Here is a 10,694-nt window from a genome sequence, read left to right on the forward strand (position 1 = left end):
GCTGTTATTAGTGCAGATAATGACCAAGACTAGAAGCTTTTGGTCCATACTCAGCTACTCCAAACATACACTCTTAGCTATTCCCACCAAATAAAAGACAGAAATAAGATCATATGTCGGATTAGGACAACATTTCGCATCCGACAATGATTAGGACTCCTATTACAAACATAATTATCCACATCAAGCGACACTCTTGTTTCCACTTTGAGATGACATAAGCTATGAGCTAAGAAAAAATCATGGATAGCATCCTGTATGGATATAGGAATAAAACCTTTTTGTTCGGATTTCGTTAGCCAGTTTTGGTAGACAGCTTTTATTATTAATTTTCATCCCTGGTTTTGGACACTCCTATGTTGTCTGATCACCCCAAATTTTGAGTAGTTGGGAAAAACTATACAAAGGGGTCATTATCAATTTTCTTAGTACCATGAACCTCAGCCCATAATCAAATCAAGATGTTCTTCAGCATTTGGATTTTGGACACATCTGTCATTCCTCTTGGAATCTTAGGGATTAATGTAGTATCAATTTTCATTTGATAGACTTCTCCATCCTGCAGACAGCGGAGCACAGCAGAGCAGATTGTGATTAAGTTTACCAAAATATCAGCTGGGTAAAATCATGCAAGTCTAAAGATTGAGGCATCCTACTTTCCATGTTAATATAGCAGCTTTTAGTTGTATGTAATTTCCCATGAATTCATTAGATCAGTGTACTCGAAAAAAGATGTACTGAATAAAGTTTAGGAATCTCTTGCTGCTTTATAAAAAAAATGTAAATTAGAGCTATCAAAGTGCAAAAACGGGGCTTATAATTTGATTATTCATTCTAAATTACGGCACTATTAATATGAACTTTATCAGATTAAGGTTATAGAAACATTTTTCTTCTATGAAAGATATTTTATTAGTATTGGATAAATCATAAAATGGATTTTAAGAATAGGGGAACGAATTACAATCTGTAATAACTAGATGCTTATGCCTATTAGTGTATATAATTGTTAGTACATTCTTAGTGCTTTTCCCAACGAAAAGTATTCAAAGTACATCTTAATTGGGATTCTATGGGCACAAAGTAAAGAATGATTAGTTGGTGAATGTTGTTGTACAATTTTTAAAGAAGATAGATAATGAAAGAATTTCGTTGCATTAATTATGATGAATCTGTGATAGGCTGATATCAATCAAGCACAGAGGAAACATAGAGGTAAGGATCCCAGGAGCCATTAGCACCACTCCAACCGTTGTTGTCACAGTGCACAAAATGCTTCTCGGATGGCCAAACTCCTGTTGTTCCATCAATTTGAGTCATTGGCATGCCCACCATATTTGTTTTGCCATTCAGATTCATTTGCAACTCTATTGGGCACTGGTCCGAAAACGAAAAGTCCATCGTTGATTCAGGGGCCCCGGAAAGTGGCCATGTAGATGTGGTAGGTGTAGAAGTGGTGATATTAAAGAATCCATTCGGATGGACTTGGTTCATCTGTTCGCCCCATGCTGTTTCATATGACGGTTCATTGGACCACATCATGCTCGCCACAGATGCAGTTTGGCTTTGGCCAGGTTGATGCCACTGAACCCCAATATGACCTGCAGCCACTTGATCATCATGTTCATGATCATGATTTAGGACAAGGTCTGGCTTGCTAGAACCAGGATTTGCAGGACCCTGAACAGGGTTCATGTTTCCATTTCCTTGAGGAGCCACAGTTATCGGTCCTGACTCTCTGCTTACGTTATTGTTGCTATGGGTAGAGTTAGAACCAACGCTAGGTTGCAAACCAGAACAATTAGCAGGTGATAGGACTCTAAGCCCTTTGCCATCAAGCAACTTGGCCTTCAGTGCACCAAGAAACCCATCAGCATCACTTCCCGTCCCACAGACTTCCTCAAACGAGAAAGGCTGAATGTTATCCAGCGAGACGCGGTTGCGAGGCGTTTTTGAAGCTGGCTGAGGTAGCTCAAAGTTGGTGCGCGCATTAGCTCCACGCAAGGCCCGAGCAGCATCGTCGTAAGCTCGAGCTGCATCCTCGGCAGTATCAAAAGTTCCAAGCCAAAGCCTAACCTTTTGCAAAGAATCCTTGATCTCAGCCACCCATCTCCCTGATGGTCTCTGCCTAACTCCAACGAACCTATGGTGTCCTCTGGACGATGACTTCCTTTTGCCATGGGCTCCATCAGCACTGGCAGGAGCCCCCATAGTTAATTTTCCTCCTTTATCGAACCTCTGAGTAGCCGAGGTTCAGATTTCTTATAATTGTGGATTTTGAAAGGGTATTTCGGTATGCCATTTGTAGACAACAAAGGAAATGGCAAAACCTGGAGCTTAAAATATTGGGATTTCCATTGCAGGCCAAGTCCAGTTGTTTATATCGACGCAATTACTAAAATAGAATTGTCTTTTGAAACAGTAAGAAGCAGACAGAGAAAGTCCATTTGTAGACTTTGCAGGAGACATGGAAAATAAAAAAATGATTTTTTTTTAATTAGATGGGTTAAGTTTTAGGCTCTTCCCCTTGTTTTGTAGAATTGTCACTAAATTAAAAACTTTTTCCTTATTCTCTCTATCTTTAGTGTTGATCATCGCCATGGATTAGTGATCATTATTTTGATACAGGTGTTTTCTTGGATATGATTTGTTTGTTTTTTCTTTTTTGTCCTTTATATATCTACGTGAACGTATATAAGCATAACTGCATCGTAGACATAATTAATATGAAATAGGCTCAAAGGTGAGCTATATAATATATGTTTTCCCAATTATTTTACAATTTTTATTGATGAAATTAATTTTCATATTTCACATTAAAGGGCAGTTTGATTCAAAGGAATCAATGTATTTTCTTCTGAAATTTTATTATTAGGTATTTAATTTCAACGTTTGGTTCGAAATGATCTAAATTTAAAAAAAAAAAATGACAGATTCATAATAGTACCCAAAGTTCTAAAATAAAAAATATCTTTCCCTGTGGTATTCTAGAATTTTAGAAGAAACAATTATGTTATTTTTAAACTTGACTTAAATAAAAAATTATAAAATAGTCATTACTATTTTGAAAAGTATGTTTAAAAATGATTACAAATCAGTTATAGATTTTTGCTGCCTAAAAAAATTAAACAGAATTATTTAAGACATTTTTAGTCAAAAAATGCTTTAAATTATATACATTATTTTTAAATTTGACCTAAATAAAAAATTATGAAATAGTTATTATTATTTTGAAAAATATGTTTAGAAATGACTACAAATCAGTTATAGATTTTTGTTGCCTAAAAAATTGAACATGATTATTTAAGGTATTTTTAGTCAGAAAATACCTTAAATAATCTCCTAAAAAATTGATCAGCATCATTTAAAGCATTTTCTAATTAGAAACACCTTAAATAATCTTTAAAAAAAGTAAATAATCATAAAAAATAAACGCTAAAAAAATGAATCAAACTTACGATCTTATGATTAATAACCATATGCTATAACCAACTAAACTACTTTAATTTTTTTATATTTAATCTTTTAAATCTTATAAGTAATGAAAAAGACTAAAAAATGTCTTAAATAATTCCTTTAAAAAAATATTAAAATGCTAAAAAAAATATCGAGCCTACAATCTTATGATTAATAACCATATACTCCAACCGACTGAGTTATTCTATTTTTATATATTTTATCTCTTAAATCTTATAAATAATGAATGGATTATTTAAGGTATTTTTATTATAAAATGCCTTAAATAATATGGTCTAAAAAAGTGAAAGATATTATTTAAGGTGTTTTTTTTTCAAAAACATTTTAAATAATCCCTTTTAAAAAAAAAGAAAGATTATTTAATGCATTTTTAATCAAAAACGCCTTAAATAATACCTTTCACTTTTTTAGACCATACTATTTAAGGCATTTTTAACCAAAAATATTTTAAATAATTTTTTTAAAAAAAATATTAAAGATTATTTAAGGCATTTTTTACAAAAACATCTTAAATAATTTTTTTTATTTTTTTAAAAGGAATTATTTAAGTAATATGCTTTAAAAAATTAAAGAGTATTATTTAAGGCATTTTTTTATAAAAATAACTTAAATAATCTCATTTAAAAAAATATTAGAGATTATTTAAAATGTATTGGACAAAAAAAGTCTTAAATAATCATTTCATATTTTTTAAATGGCATTTATTTAAGACATTTTTGGATAAAAAAATACCTTAAATAATTTATTTGAAAAAACAAAAAGGATTATTTAAGGCGTTTCCCAACCAGAAAGGCCTTAAATAATCTCCAATATTTTTTTATTAATGATATTTTATAAATAAAAATAGCAATCAAATAAAATATTTGTCTTCTTTTGTGGTTAAAGGCATAATTTGTCATTTGAGTAATTATTATTAATAAAAACTAATAAAAACTTACCATTATATATGTTAAGAAGATTATGAAAATTATTCATAAATTAATATATGTGAATTTCTTTCAACCAAACGAGTGAATTTGAACACGAGACGCCTTAAAAATGAAAAAAATCTTAGGTATCATATTTTTTCAAGAATCATACTTTTCCTTAAAATCTAAGATTTCGTGAACTAAACGCTCTCTAATTATTTCAAATACAGTGTCACCTGGGTACATCCTCATTCTCGATATTTTAAACTATTTTTATCCATATCTTTAGGGAAGCATTTATTATATCTCTATCCCACAAGAATTTATGAGTATGAAGAATCCTGTTGCTTGTTATTTTTATAAAAAAAATAAAAATAAAATGTTTATATTTTGTAATTTATTATATAAAAGTTTAAAAAATAATAATTTTAAAATAACTAAAAATTTACAAGAATTATACATATATAAGAAAACAAAAACAAATATAAAATATTATTGATGATATTTTGGGTGTTAATAGGAAGAAAGATGATTTAATGGTTGTATGAAGGATGAGTAGGACCTATAATAAGAAAACATGATCAAAAGGCATCAAAGTTGACTTTTTGGAACACATTTCAATACTTAAGTTAGTTAAGTGTGTAAGGTTTATGTGAAAAAAAAAGGTAAATTGTAAAGTATTTAAAAAGTTCTATACTTGAACTTATTTTTTATCTTATATATGAGAGAAATAACGATTATATGATTACGACAATTAACAGTTGATGGTAAGTATATATAGAGCTCAAGAATGGGCCACGTGGGTAATTGTCGGTTACAATTTAATGATCCTAAGTAAGTGTGAGTTGTATTAATGATCCAGGCAAGTTGAAGGCCAATTGATCTACTGTGAAGTGATGCATTGATGTGACATTAATAGAGGTAGTTGGACGAGTCTCTCTTTGATAAAGGCAAGCTCACTTTGTGGTAAAGATTTTGGATGTCGACCCTCTCTTATGATGATATGACAATCGACCTGTGTTGACTTAGCGATCATGGGAATTGACTAATAAACATATACCCTCTCATTCTTCTTTAATCCTATAAAGTATTCTTAACACTAATAAATATACATACCCTCTTATTCTTTTTTAATCCTAAAGAGTATTCTCAACACTAATAAATATATACCCATGTGCACTTTTGACCATATCTATGTGGACTTTATCATTCATCTCTAGTCCACTCAAACATGTACATCATTTCAATCTTCTCTAATCCTATGGGTTATCTACCCAATAAAACTTTATAAGTCTGTTACATATTTTTTTTATATCTAACCTTATAGAAACTCACATTATTTATAAATATAAAAACTTACTTATTAAAAATCTATTTTTTCTTAGAATTATTCTTTTATAAATTTTTTATCTATCAAATAATATCTAATTAATTTAAAATAAATCTCTTATAAAATATGAGTTTCCCAACAAAAGCAACATATTAAAAATCATATAATAAAAAAAAAACACTTATAAGCATTGGCATCTTTAGCAACTTTGAACGTTCATTCTTAATTTTTAATTAGTTAGTGAGCTCATTAAGTTACGACTTACCACTCAATTTGGAATTTTGAGAATTGAAAAGCCAAACTTTCACACAAGCTAGATCCACACTAATTGATGCTGCAAAGTATTTGTTTGTCATGGCTGGTCTTTTCTTGGCTTTGACAAAAATGGAGTTTTTAGGATTATTGTGAAATATATAATCCATTAACCCTAAAAATTTATTACATCAAAATCTATTTATTATATATATATATATATGGGTATGGGATATGTGGATATTGTCTTCATACCTAATAATATTTCAAAATTATGATCATCTTTCCATTCTCAAAATTTAGTATTCATATCCATTCTTATTCAAATAAAATGTCAAAATTTTCATCCAATTTAGATAAAATTAACATTTTTAATATCATTTTTTAAGTTTTTAAAATTAATTGGTCATTTCAAATTAAGTGGACAACACCCTCGGAATAATGTTAAAATTAACCTTATTATTATATTGGAATTACTTAGCAAAGGAATTAAGTATGGTTTGTTAGTAGAAGGGTAAACTCTTAATTTTTGTGATTAGAAATCAATCTTTTATAGTTTCAAATACAAATATATACATATATATAATTGAAGCAAATAATAATTAATTGTATTGTTTTATAATTATAATTTTTTCTTCAATAATTATATATTTTATGCATTAAAAGTATTATAAATTTTTCTCTCTACAATATTATCAAGATTATGCTACAAGTAGTTAAGATTTAAAATTTTAATTTAAAATGCCAACAAGGCCTTAGCTTAGTGGTGATGGGGAAGTCCTAGAATTTTAAAGTTCTAAAACATTAAAAGTTTTATTACATGTGAATTTGATTGTTTAGTTATATTTTAATTTGTTAGTTGGTTATTAAGTGATTGTAACTTCATTATTATGTAATAATTAATTATTCAATTAATTATAATGGTATAATATTTGATTATGATTGTATTTTTTAAAAAAAATTAATTTAAAATATAATTATTTGAAATTTAAAAACAAGGGAGATGATACTAATAATCCTCTATATAAAAAAAAAATCATAATGTTTACTTTTTTTAATTACACTAGATAATAGCATGCATCTCGGAATATAATAAGGATATAATCCACGTATATATAAAAAGTTTAAAAATTGAACAATAAAAAAAAAAAAATATATATATATATATATAAATTTATCTCATTTAAAATATTTAAATATTTATATTAATTAAACTCAATGAGATATAAAACTAATTCACTGAAAAATTATTTGTTTGTCATCATGATTGAATTACAAATAATAGTTAAACCTTGTGTACTATTAAATTATAAAAAATAAAAGGCTGCTAATTCAAAATATTAGTCATTACAAAAAGTAATTCCAATATTTGAAAGGAAAGTTAGATAGAATTATAAAATTTAATAGCTTTAAAAAGTTAGATTTTTATTAACAATTGAACACGCACACAAAATAGTCTAAAACACTATCTGCTATAAAAAGTGTCCCTCAAATATGAAAATGCCCTTGAAATATTTTTATATATGTAAATTAACTCCAAAATTTCCTAAAGATGGTAACGGGTTGAATCAATGCTTTTTTTGCTTTCCTCGTTCCAACCCCACTTTTAAAATATTTTATCTAACTATGATCCTATCGAATATTGGATTATTATTTTTTATATTTAACTTTGATTTGATACATATATGTATAATTTGTCTCTAACCCTAAATTAATTTAATGATTTTAATTTAGTGCAATATTTATAAAAATATTATTTTTAAAATAAATTACATATTAATTATATATAAATATAATATTTTTATTATATTAACGACTTAAATTAAAGTTTTAAATAATATTGTTATTAATATTATATACATAATATTAATACAAAAATAAATAAATAATATATATCTCTCAAGACAAGTTGAGATAAAGTACGATCCATTTCCAACCAAATCTTAATTTTTTTAAGAAATAAATATCATTATTTTAGTTTGACCTCGATTTATATATATATATATATATATATATATCTAGAGGATCAAAATGGATTGAAATCCGTTGGATATGAATTATTTTATCGTCCTAAAATTTCCTTAAAATTAATTTAAAAAATTTTTTATTTTAACAAATATTAATTAAAATCTTAAATATCCTAATAAATGTAAATTAAATGTTTACATCAACCCTAAATATATAACAAAATGTCACAATTAATATTAAAATTTGAATTACAAAATTATATTTCATCCTAATCGTATAATATTATACCCTAATTGACCTTCCAATCATTTTTTATAGTAAGTATTAGTTATTACAAATATTAGTGTCTAGTCAATTAGGATAGTTTTAATATATTTTATAGATTATTAATTAAAATTTTATTATTTAATATAATTGGATATGTAACGACCTTTAAAGTGGAGTCTAAAAACCTCTACTGAGCCCATAAATGAGAAAGCTTTTGGAATCGGTAGTTCATAGAATTGAAAATCGCGGCCCATTGTTTTTCTGATGATTGGGCTCGGTGTAAGCATTTTCGACAAGCTGTGGCCTCAGCCACATTGGACCAAAAACCTTTTAATTTCGCCCACGTGGTTGACAAATATTCAAGCTTCTAAATTTGAATTCTGAATTTTATACCTATCATTACTTAATTGCGAAAAGACAAAATTTCCACATACGTCAAATCTTTTCATTAATAAATCTCATAAAATTTATTTACCAAGACACCGTTTGGACGAAAGATAAGATTGATTGTAATGAAATTATAAATAATAATAAAAATGATTATAATTTAAATTTAATGATTCGTATATTTATGTTAAATAAAATATTAAAATTTATATATTTATATTTATTTTATATACAAATTATTTATCATAATTTTTATTAATAAAAAAATATAAAATATATTTTTTTGATTTTATTAAATTTAAATTTATTTATTACTAAAATTTTAAATCGTGTCACTTTAATATTTTATATTTATATCATGTTACTATGTAGTACTTTAGATTGTTAAGTCTATAGTAGTTACAATTGAAAAAAAAATTATTACAGTTACGATTGAAAAAAAATTTTAATAAAAAATTTATGTTGAATATATTTAATTAAAATTAATATTTTGATTTAACTGATGATGTGATAAATTTAATTACATTATACCGAAAGTGGACTTGAATCTAATCAGTCACTAAACAGCTTATATAACTATTATAGTTAAGTTTTGATGATTAATCAGTCTTCTAGCTATAATCTACTTGTATTTCATAATTATAATTCTAATAGCAATGTTAAATAATTGATAAATTTTTAATAATTTATTGATAGAGTGTTTAATATTGTATTTTTAATTTTAATAATTAAAATTTAATTTTTGATAATTTTAAATTTAAATAATAATTATTACTATTCAAACTCCTGGAAATGAAACTCGCATATTTTTATTTTAAAAAACCCAAAAATTAAAAGGATTTTTATTAATCCCAGCCATTTGCTTTGGAATCTTGACATACCGTACTACAATTTATTTTTTATGAAATAACAAAAAAATATTATAATGAGTATTTATTTACTAATAACGAGAGGGTGGTCAATTAATGTTAACAGCAATTAATAAAAATATTAATAGTCATTTTTTACAAGTAAATGTACTAATTTATTTGCAATTTTATCATCTTATGTCATATAAAATAATAAAATTTATATATCTATATCATATTTTATATAAAAATAACGTATTATAATTTGTATTAATATGAAAACATAAAATATATATTTATTTTATTAAATTCATATTATTTATTATTAAAAAATTAAATCATATTATTTTATATTATATCATTATATCATATTTTAAATTAATAAATATAATTTTTAATATTTTAATTGCAAATATTTTTATCACTAAGTTTATTTACTTTTAGACTTCAAATAGCAATTTTTAAAGTACGTTTAATTCGTAAAATTTTAAATTAAAAAAAAAATGTGATATGTGAGGAAAGTTTAATTTTTAGTACATCTTATTTTCAAATTCATTTGTTTGATTGAGAAAAATTTACATTTGTTAAATCATATGTTTTTATTATAATATTTTTGATAACCTTGAAATAAACCTTTTATTTTATTTTTTAAAAATAAACATGACAAATAAAAGTTATCAAATGAACGAAATGATTTTATATATTTTTATAAAATATAAATTGTATCAAATTACTACGTTTATATAAAAAATATAATAATTGATTATGAAGTTTTAAAAGATGGATGAACTCAATTATGAAATTTAATTACAAAAAATGCCTTAATTGAGTTCATTTTAAAAAATTGAGTATCTAAAAATTTTTTTTAAATAAACTCAATAACAGCATTTAATTAAGAAAAAACTTTTTATTCATGTTAAATTTAGAACTCAAATAATTTTTTGATCGAAAAATTAAAATACTAAAAAAATTTGAGATTTTAATTTCAAAATTTTAGATACCATTAAAAATATGATTTTTTTTTAAAAAATTAAATAACTCTAAATTAAATGTAAAAATCAAATATTTATAATCACAACACCAATAACATTTTTTTGAATTCTCTCGATTCCGGAACTTCGAGATACCGCTACGCTATTGAGACCCAAACCCTCGAAACGCTCGCTGCTAACCACTATCCGGACTTAAAAACAACGCTACAGCCTACATGGATCACCCGACCCTACAAAACCAACCCTCTCTTAGCTCCGTATTCTC

General features: G+C 25.7%; 1 protein-coding gene across 1 annotated transcript; it reads right to left on the minus strand.

Annotated features, from left to right (window-relative positions):
* Positions 1–854: 854 nt before the first annotated feature.
* LOC149516743 (uncharacterized) lies at positions 855–2,211 on the minus strand. The gene has a single exon (XM_089766189.1). It carries the CDS (start codon positions 2,209–2,211, stop codon positions 1,189–1,191), a length of 1,023 nt encoding a protein of 340 aa, XP_089622315.1. The 3' UTR covers positions 855–1,188.
* Between the last annotated feature and the right edge of the window lie 8,483 nt (positions 2,212–10,694).

This window comes from Durio zibethinus, chromosome 9 (assembly GCF_047325235.1).
Source record: "Durio zibethinus cultivar Kanyao isolate XHJ-2024 chromosome 9, ASM4732523v1, whole genome shotgun sequence".
In the NCBI taxonomy this organism is placed as follows: domain Eukaryota; kingdom Viridiplantae; phylum Streptophyta; class Magnoliopsida; order Malvales; family Malvaceae; genus Durio; species Durio zibethinus.